The 14,010-nt window shown below is 36.5% G+C and overlaps 2 protein-coding genes across 14 annotated transcripts in view; both read right to left on the bottom strand.

The window, feature by feature from the left end:
* LpR1 (Lipophorin receptor 1) overlaps nucleotides 1–14,010 on the bottom strand; it is a 232,665-nt gene that overhangs the window by 25,645 nt on the left and 193,010 nt on the right. For 8 of the 13 annotated variants that reach the window (XR_004674959.2, XM_034979387.2, XM_034979404.2 and 5 more), the window contains exons 4-8: nucleotides 8,885–9,007; nucleotides 5,459–5,685; nucleotides 3,268–3,535; nucleotides 2,806–3,057; nucleotides 619–919 (exon numbers count right to left, since the gene is read on the bottom strand). Coding sequence is in view for 12 of the 13 variants with exons in the window: in XM_034979387.2 (XP_034835278.1) it covers nucleotides 619–919; nucleotides 2,806–3,057; nucleotides 3,268–3,535; nucleotides 5,459–5,685; nucleotides 8,885–9,007 (1,171 nt within the window). In the remaining variant the exon portion in view is untranslated. Of the gene's footprint in view, nucleotides 1–618; nucleotides 920–2,805; nucleotides 3,058–3,267; nucleotides 3,536–5,458; nucleotides 5,686–8,884; nucleotides 9,008–10,222; nucleotides 10,343–14,010 lie in introns of all 13 variants that reach the window. The other 5 variants (XM_034979393.2, XM_034979412.2, XM_069506583.1 and 2 more) reach the window with 2 other exon arrangements.
* LOC138404005 (uncharacterized) overlaps nucleotides 1–14,010 on the bottom strand; it is a 209,098-nt gene that overhangs the window by 191,573 nt on the left and 3,515 nt on the right. The window lies entirely within an intron of this gene.

Here is a 14,010-nt window from a genome sequence, read left to right as displayed (position 1 = left end):
GGCATGCAGATAGCTATTATGACGTCGGCATCCGCTAAGAAAGGATTTTTAAAAATTCAACCCCTAAGGAGGTGAAATAGGGGTTTTAAATTTGTGTAGTCCGCGCGGACGAAGTCTCGAGCATAAGCTAGTCATTAACTAAAATTTCTACGTATTTACAGAATTGAGTCACGTTGTTAGAATAATTATCTTATGTGGCTAAATTTATTTTTGAGGGTAATTCTCAAAAAAAAATTAGGTACATTATTGAGTACTGCGGCTCACGATTTCTTTCTTTTATTGGTGATTATTTCTAAAATATTCCTTCTTATTACATTTCTCCGAAATCATAATCGTTAACGGAAATCATTTAGGTACTAAGTTTGTTCAACGGAAGTTATTTTGTATTGATTTTATTTATTTATACAAACAACAACCACCCACAGCTCTTCTTCCGTGGAAATTTAAAAAATCCGACCTTATTCGAAGTACATTATGAACGGAACCTCAAAAAAAATTCAGCTTTTTCAGTTCAGTTTTTTAGTTGAGTATTGGGTGTTGATGAGTCAGTCAATGAGTTAGTGAGGACTTTCTTTTATTGTATGAGATCACCTCAATGGAGTAAGAAATGAAACTTACTTATAAATCTTTTCTTCTATGACATCACTCCAGAAGATCATGCCGGTTCTGAAGACGTAATCAAGAGCAGTAGCTGATTTTGTCTCATTTACTATGGCCACCATTTCGTGATGATCCAGGCTGATCTTTCTTATATCAAAACGTCTTGCGAATAGAAGTGAGGGATGGCCTTCAGTCGCCTTGCAGCGGGTTCTATCCCTTGGGTCCCTTGCGTAGCCAGAATGGCACTCGCATTTGAATGTGCCCTTTTCATTAATACAGATTTGAGAACAGGCTCCCGGATCTAAGCATTCGTCAATATCTGAAAGAGAAATATGCGTGCATTTAGTAATTTGTTGAAAGTTATTTTAATCAAGAGCATAAACTTCTTTAAAAATAATTATCCAAAACAAATTTAAGCAGCTAAGCTGCTGCTGCTGCTGTTTCTATGTTCGGAATGTAAGCTGCTCAGCTGATGAAAAGAAGCGATAGTTTCTAAGGGCGGCCAAGTTGACTCTTAATTTATTTCGGACAAGTCTTTAATATTAATGCTCCAATAGGGGCGTCTAGGTTGACTTTTAATTTATTTCGTGCAAGTCTTTAATAGCTGTTTCAATGAACGTCTAAGTTGTGTGTTAATTTATTTCGTGCAAGTCTTTAATAGTTCCATTGGACGTCCAAGTTGACTCTTAATTTATTTCGTGCAAGTCTTTAATAGTTCCAATTTAAACGTCCAATTTGACTCTTAATTTATTTCGTGCAAGTCTTTAATAGTTCCAATAAACGTCCAAGTTGACTCTTAATATTTATTTCGTGCAAGTCTTTAATAGTTCCAATGGACATCCAAGTTGACTCTTAATATTTATTTCGTGCAAGTCTTTAATAGTTCCAATGGACGTCCAAGTTGACTCTTAATTTATTTCATGCAAGTCTTTAATAGTTCCAATGGACGTCCAATTTGACTCTTAATTTATTTCGTGCAAGTCTTTAATAGTTCCAATGAACGTCCAAGTTGACTCTTAATTTATTTCTTTCAAGTATTTAATAGTTCCAATGGTCGTATTAGTTGATTCTTAATTCATTACAAGCTAGTCTTTAATGTGTCGTAAATGCAATTCTTTATTTTTATTTTTATTTTGTTTATTTGAAAGTAATCAACAGCGCAAATACATAATTATTATTTAAATTTAAATCTAGGTATAACAGAAGGCCAAAAGAGATTACTTAAAATTATAATTAAACTATTTTAACAGAATAGAGTTAGAATAAATGTAGGTATATACAATAATAAAATAAAATTACAACAGTGTGTGTATGATTGTATGTGTGTATGATTATTCTGGACTATCTAAAATTACCCGAAATAACTTCGTATTACTTATTCGAATAAATACCGTAACAATCCTCTCATTGTCTAGTTTACGTGCCCAATTAATGCATTCTAAATTCTATCCGGTTGATTGGCACTACTATCCGGGTACAATATAGTCTTGTTCGCTTTACCAAACAGATTAGGGGCCATTCATGTTAAGTACCAACCAAACCGCACCGGATCAGCTTTAGGATCCAATAATGCTAATTTCTGCTAAAGCAGAACGGAGCGAGTAATCTAGTTCGACGCGAACATAGGCCCAGGATTTGTGAACTTAATTATATCGCATAAATTAAAGACAATCCAGTCGGAAATGTTTGGACCTAATTAAAATTACACAGCTATTAAATACGGTCACTCATTTGTGATTTAACGATGTAAACCAAGTGCTACACATTTCATCAAATTATTTAAATAATTTTATAGCTTGGAGAAAGTAATTATTGTTTTAGCATTATTGCAACTGAGCTTTGCCTTCCTTAAGATATATGCTCAGATGAATTATTCTAATTCATCTATCATAAAACCATATACTCATGGTTGAGGTCAAAACTACTCGTAGAAAATGATTTTGTACCTAAGTTTTGTACGTACGTTTCTGGTACAAAACCTGTGACAAGCCCTTTTGGCATCCGTGTTTCCTACCACGTATAACTTGAGTAGATATCTACTTACCAGGCAAGAGTAACGTATAACTTGAGTAGATATCAACCTTCTAGGCAAGAGTAAATAAATATCTGGGCAAGCGCGTTGCAACCTGCACCGCATCGTTGCTTTTCATCACGCATGCATGTAACTAAGTACAGAACATAAAAATACTTGATCTATTTATTTACCTTCACAAGTTTTGTTGTCAGTCAGCTTGTACCCCTTTTCGCAATCACAGTAGTATCCAACAGGCGTATCTACGCATCTTTGCGTACATCCGCCGTTGTTTTTGGCACATTCGTCTTCTCCACATCGGTTAGTAGGCTCGTCTTCAAAGTTTGGACAGTCTGGATGCTTGTCGCATACCTTGGATAGCGGTATGCACATTCCGCCACCGCAGTCGAATTCTGTCTTCTTATCGCACACTGGTTTTGGTCGGGCTGAAAATAAGAAGTTTAAGTTTCGGTTACCTAACTTTTGGGCCGTGATAGACAGACATGCACACTTTCACATTTATAATATTAGTATGGATGGATGTATCATAGTATGTTCATTGGTTGTGAATTAGGAGCAAGTGGCTTATACTTATATACTGGAATTCAATACGAGTTCAGAGTAAATTTTGATTTACACAAATAGTTAATACTTACTGCAGTTTACTTCATCGCTGCCATCCGGACAGTCTTTTTCTCCATTACAATAGAACGCTCCAGGAATGCAACTGCGATCTTTGCACTGGAACTGGTCTAGCCTGCACGTGTGGTTTCCGTGGCAGATTTCAGGGGATTCGTCCCCACCGTCGGGACAGTCACGATCCCCATCACACACCCACGCCCTGTGTACGCATGTCATGCGATCTTTACACTCGAATTCCGTGGCAATGCATGGTGATATCACTACTGGCGGCGACGGACATTTCTGTAATAAAAAAAATACACGTAATTGTAGCATAGTACGCGTAGACTTTATCTTCGCTCACATGGAAGCCCTATCTTTTCCCGGAATAAAAAGTATCCTATGTCTGTCGTTAGGATGCAAGCTAAGTATATCTGTGCCAAACTTCAAGACCGGTTCATCAGTTATAGAGTTAACATATAAAAAACAATAAAAGTTACAGTTAGACTGTGATCTGTTAACACGTTTTGGAATTTTAAATACTTCATGGACCGTTCTGTTTATTGATTGCCATTCAAAATGCATTAAAAAATTGCCTATTAAGCAATTTGGATTGCAGTTGGAACGGATTGGAAGCCATTGCTAGGAAAAACGCGAGTAGCAAAAAGAAACTGTTGATCACTGGCATGACCGGTGGAAAGAGACCCCGCGGATGAAGCCCGAGACGTCGCGTTGGTCCGATCAGATACGAGAAGCGGTCGAAACACCCTTTTGCAATGCCTTCTGTACGGCCTCCAACAGGCGCAACATCGTGAAGAAGGTGATCCCGAGGGAGCTACGATCCTCAAAATTAAGGGACCGACGAGAGAAGATTAAGCAATTTGGTAATATTATGACGTCTTCAAATTAACATTACGTACTTCTAAATGTAGTTCACCTACCTCTGCTTCAAACTTCAAAGTCATGAATAGTTAGTAACTTTTACGTCGCTTGCTAAATTTATTTCGTAAAGTTGTCAACTGTTCGTTGAGAGAAGAAATTGAGTTATGTTAATTAAATGAAACAGTTTTTGACTGACTGGATGTACCTGCTTAATTATTCTTGCTTAGGTTAAGATTAATTCAATACCTAATTAAAAGAAAAAAATAGCTGTGACTAATTATAGTAAATCTTATAAAGTAGATACCTATTCAAAAATCTATCCTTATTCTTCAATGTTAGAACTTCTTCTAGCAACTTTAACTTGGTATTTTTATGATATTCATTTTAAATAATATCTGTCCACGGCTGTACTCACGTGTTTAGTCGACGTTCGCCCGACTAGTTTCGAACCCATACGGGGTCCTTTTTCAAGGTACTCACGTCACTCACTCACTCAGGTTTTTCACTCACGGTAGTTTAAACGCTAAGATATTCATTTTTTATGTAACCTATAGGTTTATTGAACAATGTGGTTAATTTACTCATAAACGTACTGTTACTATTGACTATGTCATTCAAAACTGTATCTTCCATTCAACTCCCAAATAATGGGTTCTAGGCGTACCAAATAGGCGCAGGTTCTTTAGCCAGTGTCGCGTGTACATGAAGAAGGCTTGAAGGAGATTGTTCGATAAGAGCTGTTGTAAAGAATCATTTTGAAAAACGTTAGGTATCTTGCTCTTGACCGCGATTAATAACATCAAAGGCAGTTTTTATATGAAAAGACCGTTCGATGTTACAAGAGTACATTAAGAGTTTAGAATGTCATATAGGCCATACGGCATTCATGATTATATAATATGGCCGAAATTAATAATAATAAAACTAATCAATTCTCTCAGTAGATAATAATCAGCCCTAAAGTTACATAACGATCTTATTTGTCAAAAACTGCAACTACTTGTGGTCTTTTTTGACAATGTTAGCTTAGTAACTTAACGACAGATTACTGATAGATTAATTTGTATTAATTTCGACCGATAGAGAATAGGGCCCTTGTTAGGGTTTGGAGACGCGTCTTACCGCTTTATCACTTCCACCAGGGTAGTCGATGTCTCCATCACACCTCCAACGTGTACAGTGTCCGTCCGTAACCGTTAAGTCATTTAGCGACGTTGTTATTTGTCACGACATGTAGGGGTTGTTTGACAATGTTGCTAAGTAACTTATCGACAGCTTACTAATCGATTGATTATTATTTCGTCCGATAAAGTTAGCGTTTGGCGACATCATCGCAGGTCTTACCGCTTCATCGCTTCCATCAGGACAGTCGATGTCTCCGTCGCACTTCCACCGTGCCGTGATACAGTGTCCATCCGTGCAGGTGAAGTGGCTATGCGCCTGGCAAGTGGGAGTGGGGCACTTTACTTCATCGCTGCCATCGCCACAGTCGTCGTCGCCATCGCACACCCATCTCTGCTGTATGCACTTGCTGTTGCCGCACGTGAACTCGTCCGATCGACATGTTTCATCTAATCACCAAGATAAATATTTAACACACTCATAGCGACTACTTATAGGCTGTAACTAGGTACAACAAAATATTATACTTAATAGTCAAGGAATTTAAATAAAAGTTCAATTAGAATAAATATAAGGTAGGGAAAGATGGTAAAGCTTCATAATCTTCAACAAAAATCCAACAATGCATCTGACTATAAGATATTGAAAATATATTAACGGTGTAGATTGAGTAGGAAACATGATACAAACCTTTTTTGAAGAGAAGAAAGCATGAGCTTTACAAACTACTAGTAGTATTACTAGTGTTCATTATGAAACTGAATGCAAAACCCGGCAAAAAACCTTCTAAGAGCACAACTAATTCACAGATCGTACAAAAAGGGCGCAGGCGTTATTAAAACATTCCTCAGGCAAGCTAAGTGGCCAAGTAATGAACGAGAAAAATAAGAATATATATCCCAGAACAGTGTAATAAGAAAACGCAAAAAAATGTTTGCAATCATGTTGTCGAACAATACCGTAAGTACATACCGTAACTCAGATCTTTATGAATATCTATATAATATAACCAGAATCAATTTAATTAAGAACTATCTATTAAATTATTCAATAAATTCTAGTGTTTTCCTTAAAACAAATTGCTTTTTTATTTTAAATGGTCCTGGCTATTACTTTTCTAAGTTTAATTAAATTTCTTTGTGCGAATGAACTGACAGCCCAAGTGAAGGTGCCTGTCCACTAAAGCGGAGCGGAGCGGAGATGTGTATAGTTGACCAACCAGAGTATTGTTAGGTGACGGAATAAAATTATCACGTTATTTACCGACATTCTGATTGGTCTGTTCATCACATCTCCGCTCCGCTCCGCTTCAGTGGACAGGCACCCTTATTTTAATGAAAAACCTAAATACGTTAATTTTATAGGTACATTTTTAATGAACTTCAGTACAAGGTCTAGCTAATATTAAAGGTACCTACTGCGAAAATTTTATTTATAGACGTGTAGACAAATTAAAATTGACGTAACGTACCTGCGTACTTTAAAAGTTTTATTTCTAAAATTTATTTTAAAATATCAGTCGTGCTGGAAAAAATTTAAAATATTTTCTCGACTGGAATATATTCCTTACGTGACAACACTGTCACAGATGGTCGGCTTCGTATAAGAAAATTAAAATGGGTTGCATGATATGTTGAATGTTTCAAAGTTTTTAAATATTATCATAATGTCAACTCAAGTAATATTGTGCTGAATTTCTCAAGCGGTATTAATATAACTACTTAGCTTAATTTGTGCTATATGCTCCATAGCATCTGTTCATATTAGCTGATGACAATTCGCAAAGGGATATCATAGTGCAAATGTTGATGATGAATGATGATGTGAATGCTCGACCGAGTACGTATATCTAACTCATCGAATCCTAGTAGTGGGTATAATTGCTACAATAGATACCTATTATGCACATCAATCCATACTAATATTATAAAATGCGAAAATAACTTTTCACGGCCCATCCGTTTAACCAATTTTGATGAAATTTGGTACTGAGATGGCTTGCGATTCGGGGACGGATATGGCTACTTTTTATCCCAGAAAATCAAAGAGTTCCCGTGATATTTAAAAGGCCCATCTGTTTAACCGATTTTGACGAAATTTCGTACAGAGACAGCTTGCATTCGGGAAACGAACATCGGATTTCGTTTTATCCCGGATGATCGAAGAGTTCCTACAGGATTTTTAAAATCCAAAATCCACGCGGACAAAGTCGCTGGCATCACTTATAGTTTGAAATATTAATAGCTCTTCTTACTAAAGGTTTTTATATCAAATCAGCCGTGTACATTAACTGCTAGATAGATACAGTTTCACCTATATAGGGAAAGTTCTATTATGGCCGAGAAAGTAAACAATTTTGATCGAATGAGCGGCGGGAGCAGGTTTTAACACCCTATTATCATGGGGACACCGTCGTTGTATATCTCCGATTTCTCTTCTTTTAGAATCGGCTTGAGTGAACATAATTCTAAAATTCATATAAGTAAGATATTAATTTAATAGGTAGGAACATTTTATTACACAGTTCCAGGTAAAATATAATAAGTTACACTACGTGTGGTTGAATTTCAAAATACCTAAACACCACGTAATACGACTCTTAGCCTACTTAGTTATCGTTGATACAATAATAATTATATTTTCACAATTAAGCAATTAGGTATGTACTAAGGTCTGATCATCAGTAGCATCATTTATAGTTTTTCCTTCGTATGTAGGTATGCTTCGTATATTTTAGATATTCTTAAATATTCCTTTTTTAATTAATTTATTTATTTTGGGCCTTTTATATTTATATACATGTCAGCCCCATTATAATCTAATACATACAATCAAAACAAGAAATTCTTACCCTAATGAACTAACACAAATACTAAAAAAGAAAAAGTTAAAGGAAAAACTAGAAATATTCCTTTGATGTTGTGAACTTTCTTAGTTGTATTACTTATATTACAAAAGACAACAGCGCCCAGATTAAAGTTAATTTGGAAATTATAGTTTCTCATTCAGTAACCACAAGTCACAACAGCTCTAGAAGCTCCTCTTTGGGTTTGGGTTTTGCATTGTTACCTCTTGTTAGACAGGTAGCTAAAGATCTTTACGATTGTTAAACTAGGCTAGGTTGAAGATCAGATAGAAATAAAATATGTACAATAATAAAAAATAATAGTTCCCAATAAGTCATGCAAATATGAAGAAAAACATTTCAAGAACAAGAACACCACACACATGAAAAATGAGTTAGCACAATATAAACGATAGATGATGCAAAATGAAACGCATAAAGATAGAGCGGTACCACATTATCCGGTCCAATATCCGACACACGTATATATAATATATTGAGTGGAATATGAACGTAAGTAAGTATCTTATATCTTTACGGATAGTGTGGGAGGCACATTTCACAAGTTTACGTGCCTTGTCAATGGTATGAAAATTTTGTAAGTATCGTGTTTAAAGGTTTTTTGTAAGTATCGTGTTTAACACACTTGAGCTGTGCTGCACGACGCGGCGCGGCAATTATTTAGTTTATATGAGTTTGTATGGAGCAAAGCGTTCTTAAGCGACGCGGCAGGCTACAGCGCGCCGCGACGCGTCGCGCCTCGCAGCGCAAATGCATTTGGACCTTAATGAGTATACCCTTACTGCATGCTTTTTCATCGGACCCATCAGAGCAATCCACGTTGTCGTCGCACATCCAAGTGAGAGGCACGCATTCGCCTCTTTTCCCTCTGCATGTGAATTCTTCGGGACCGCAAGCCTCCACTTCTGTAGATTCAAGCCATGCATGATCTTCAGTAAAGCGATAATGACTATGATTTGATTCAGCACCCTGCACAATGAGTTTTATTATACGTACCAGAATTTAACGATTTCTACAATAATTTATTATAATATTCATGAATTTTTATTATCTTGTAAGAGTATACATGCCTACCTTAAGATAGGTACTATTTGTACATATATAAATGTGTTATATACATCTCAACGACGATGTTGTATTGTGTTGTAAACATTAATATCCAGACAGGCAATACAATAATGATATTAATATAGACTTCAAGTTCTTTTTGGATAATTAGGTAAACCTTTTTACACTTACATAGTACATATTATGTGAACTTCTTTTAACTTATTTATATGTAAGTACCTACTATGTTAACTAAGAATCGTAAAATGTCTTATAAAAGTGGATAACATTCTACTATAGTTAAGTATTTATTAATTAAATTACGAAAATATATTTTTAGAAAAAAGACCGAGAAGGTATAAATTAACCTAACGTTAATTAAATTTCACAATTCACTCCTCTCTTCTACATTTCAGCAAAAACAAGTACCTACTATATAAAAAAAAACTTTCTAGTGAACGAAGTAAATGCTCGGTCTCTTAAAGTAAATTTTACGACCCCTCAATTTTTAATTTGACTTCCGTTTTACTCTGTTTGTGGCGGCCTCCTAAATTTTAATTGCATTATTCTATTCTGGAACTTTTTGCTGCGAAAATGGGCTGGAGCGAGTGCTCTCTAAAAGGACGCTGATTTTTCACTACTTGAAAATCTTTTCAACGCTAAGGCGCCATCTCCACGAACGAGAGAATCGCGGTGGTAGTCTCGCCGTGTGGCTAAATCCGATATAAACTCTATGGGCCAATCTCCAGAGGGCAATACTGTCGCCGCGATTCTCTCGACCGTGGAGATGGCGCCTTAGCGATCCGCCGACATCACGATTTCAAATATAGAACCTACTAAGAAAAAACGCACACCATTTTCCCGCGGATGACCAGAGAAGAAAGTTGTGGGTCAAAGCTTTACATCACGTGACGTGATTCACGACGCAGGCCGTACTTAGAGCGAACTTTATATTCGACCCCAATGAGAACTTAACGTGCCTTTATCTGAAAACATGTTTCCCAATTTTTGAATTCCCAAAGCCAATGATAGCCCATGCTGCACATGCGAGGGCAGCTAAATAATTTTCTTACCACAGTTGTGCTCATCTGAGCCGTCGGAGCAGTCCGGCGTATCATCGCAATGCCACGAGCCGGGTATGCATTGCCCGTCCGCACACACAAAACTGTGTTCGGGACATGTGCGTTGTGTTTCTATGTGATAAAATTATTTTGATAGAACTAGTGGAACTAGATTTCATTTCATTAAAAAAAATAAGTTCCATTTTCCAGAAAAAATATTGAGAGTGTTTTACTCTCATTTATATAAATAAATAAATGCGTCTATTATACATCTAAAATAGACGCTTTAGTCATATTTAAAAAAAAATGTATACAAAAATAAAACAACAGAAACATTCCTAAAAAGATAGTTGAATGGGTTCCACTAGCAGCGGGGTAGGACCTAAGCTGCCAGTGGTCTGGACTCCAAAGTGTCTTAAGAACCTCCTCACAATGCGTGCCGTCTAAAAAAGTATTGTATCCTGCCTCTGATTCAACAATTACTAAGCAATAGTTTATTTGAGATGTTGCTCGAAACTATCAAGATTATAAAAATTAATATAATGAAATAGGTTCTTCTTCTTGCGAAGCTTGCTTTTAAACTTCGGTATTATACCTAGCTCCTAATAAATTAATAAATGCTTATGCTAAGTAAGGAGTGTAGTGTAATGTAATTAAGGGTACTAAATGGCCTTTATTTCCAGCACGATGTTGCTTCACGTCGCATCTAATAAATTAAACAAACTGAAGGGGCTTAACATCATTAAATACATCGTGAAACTAAAGCCTCTATTCAAATAAATTTATCGTTGCTTCAGCTAATGTCGCAATGCTAACTGTTTTTGTTAGTTATACTTATTTTATAACACGACTGCCCAAAAAAGGAGTGCAGTGTTTTCAGGGTTCACATGTATGTGTTTCTTTATTCAACCATAACTTCTAAATGTACAAACGAGCGGAGCGAGACCAATGGCCCAAACATATTTTTGTTTTTTTTTTTTTTTTTTTTTAATTTATTATCAAATAAAAATACATACAAATAAAAGCTTAAACTAAAAACACCGAAAAAACCACAGAGGTTTGTCCTCGGTGCCTATCTGCAACGAAGATACCTATTAACTCATTACTTAAAAGAAATAATCTACAGTAGGTATATAACGCGAAGAATCACGTAAGTATGTAACATAATATTATAATCGTGAGTAGGTTTATTAAATTTATTAGGTGAATAGGATTAGCACTAATATAAATAATTATATAATCTACATAGACACAAAAGACTCAGCCATCTAACTTTGCTAAAAAATATTCTTTTAATTTATGCTTAATGTTTTTAATATCTATTTTTTTAATCAGCGTTGGAGGTAGTTCATTTATGAATCGCGGAACCAAGTACGCGGTGGTTCGCTCGCCGTAAGTATTGTTAGCGCGCGTAGTGTGCAGGCGGTTAGCCGTCATCACACGCGTCTGTACAGGATGTTCTATTTTTCGGAGTATCTTCTCGTTGAAGAACTCCTCCTTTAGTAATGAGCATTTAAACTGTTCCTGAACGGGTAATGTTTTACAATGTTTAAATAGCCCTAGTTCATTGCCGTCGTATTTCGATTTAATGGAACTAGAGACAATAGTTTTTAAAATTCTTAACTGTAACTTATATATATTATTGAGGTAAGTTTTATAAGTTCGACCGTAGCTACTGAGACCATATTGTACGTAGGTTAGAGCAAACGAGTTATATAGCATTAATTTGGTTTTAAATGGAATCCGTCGATTCAAGACAATTATATTAGCGAGAAATTGCCTTAGTTTATTACATACATAATCTATGTGCAAACCCCAGTTGAATTTACAGTCAATGGTGAGACCGAGATAGGTATAGCGGTCGACCTGCTCAATCGAAGGGCAATTACAACAGTTCAGATAATCACTGTGTAGACAGACATGATCGTGAGCTATAATTTTTTTAAAGGGGAGATATTTTAGATAGCCTGATCTGATGTGAATTAATTTGGTTTTTTTGACATTAAGAACTAAACCCGCATCGTGACACCACATGGTCAGGGTGTTGAAATCCGTCTGCAATGCATCACAGATCTTATCAGGATCCCGGTCAGCGAAAAGGATGCAAGTATCATCCGCGAACTGGTAGCATGAACAATGCTGGATACAGTTACTCATGTCATTCACATACGACAAAAAGTGCAACGGGCCAAGGACGGAGCCCTGAGCCGTGCCTTCACTAGCCACACGGGTGTCGCTGTAGGCGTTACCAATCCGTACATTGAATGTACGATTACGGAGATAGTCTACGCACCAAGCGAGCAACGGACCTCGAACGCCGCATGTTTCTAATTTACTTTGCAGAAGATTATGGTTCAGAGTGTCGAAAGCGCGTGAAAAATCAATAAACAGTGCAAGGACGTGCTTTTTTTGGTTAAGGTATTCATTTACTTGGTCACTGAATTTTGAAAGAAGATCTATTGTTCCCTTTCCCTGCTGAAACCCATATTGATTGTGGTAAATGACTTCATTATTCTTATAAAACGCGTGAATTTGTTCGCAGATAAATTTTTCCACAATTTTATCTACCGACGACAAAAGCGTGATCGGTCGATAATTAGAAAAGTCATTGCGTTTCCCTTTTTTAAAAACTGGTCGCACACATCCTTTTTTTAGACTGTCTGGGTAAGAGCCGCTTTTGACACTGCTGTTAATAAGATTTGCTATGGCCAAAGAAATCTTGTCACTAGCCGTTTTCATGTGGCTAACCTTAATGCCGTCCGCCCCTGGTGCTTTGTTTACGTTTAAGTTTTTAATAATCTTAAAAATTTTAGTGCTTGTCGCTTTCTGAAACAAAATGGAGGAGTTTAGGGGCTTTGTATATAAATAAGAATCCAGAAGCTTTTTAGTGCAGGTTGGAATTATAGACTTGACAGCCATGTCGAATTCGTTTGCAAAGCCGTCCGCAATGGCCTTACAGGACAACCCTTGTGCTTCGAAGGCTTTTAAAATTGAATCATCTATAGATAACGATACACGACCCATCATCTCATTTATTATTTTATAGATATTTTTAGAGTTGTTAAAGCTGGTATTTATACGTTTAAGGTAATATGAATTTCGCCGGTCATCTAGTACTTTATTAGCTTTATTACGCGATTTTATATAGTCTAACCTTAGTTTGTCATCATTAGGATTCTTTTTCCACAACCTGAACAGTTTATCCCTTCTATCGCAAAGATTTATTACGTTACAGTCGATCCACGGAGCCCTAAATTGTTGTTTCCGTTGTTTATGGGTGCGATTTTTACTAGCCGTGACGCAAGCTTTCGCATGAGAATCAGTAATAAATTTAAGAATTTGATTAGGACAATTCATTGTATTAGTTTGCGCCCAGTCAACTTTATTTAGTTCATTAAATAAAACCTCGTGGTCAACGTACGTTTTCGAAACAACCTGTACATTGCTAGGAGTAGGCACGGCGTCGCCTGCGCACGCGAACACAATAGCGCGATGGTCCGCCAGTACGACATCCAGCGCAGCGGAGTACGGTTGTAGTGTGGGGAATCGCGCAAAAATGTGGTCTATACATGATTTTGTTACTCGATTAAGTCTCGGTTCTATTCTAGTGTATGTCGTGATTCCGCACATTAAACCGGCCTCGCTCAGTGTGTCCAGATATGAATCTGTGTATGATGATATGTTTTTTAGGTCGAAATTGGTGTCGCCGATAAGAAGAATATTGCTTTTGTGATCGAAATGTGAGACATACTTACTTAATTCCTTTACAAAGATAATTTTGTTTGTACACGGTGGCCTAT

Source organism: Maniola hyperantus, chromosome 2 (genome assembly GCF_902806685.2).
Source record: "Maniola hyperantus chromosome 2, iAphHyp1.2, whole genome shotgun sequence".
In the NCBI taxonomy this organism is placed as follows: domain Eukaryota; kingdom Metazoa; phylum Arthropoda; class Insecta; order Lepidoptera; family Nymphalidae; genus Maniola; species Maniola hyperantus.
Note: the sequence above shows the minus strand (reverse complement) of the source record. Positions and strands in the feature narration are given on the sequence as shown.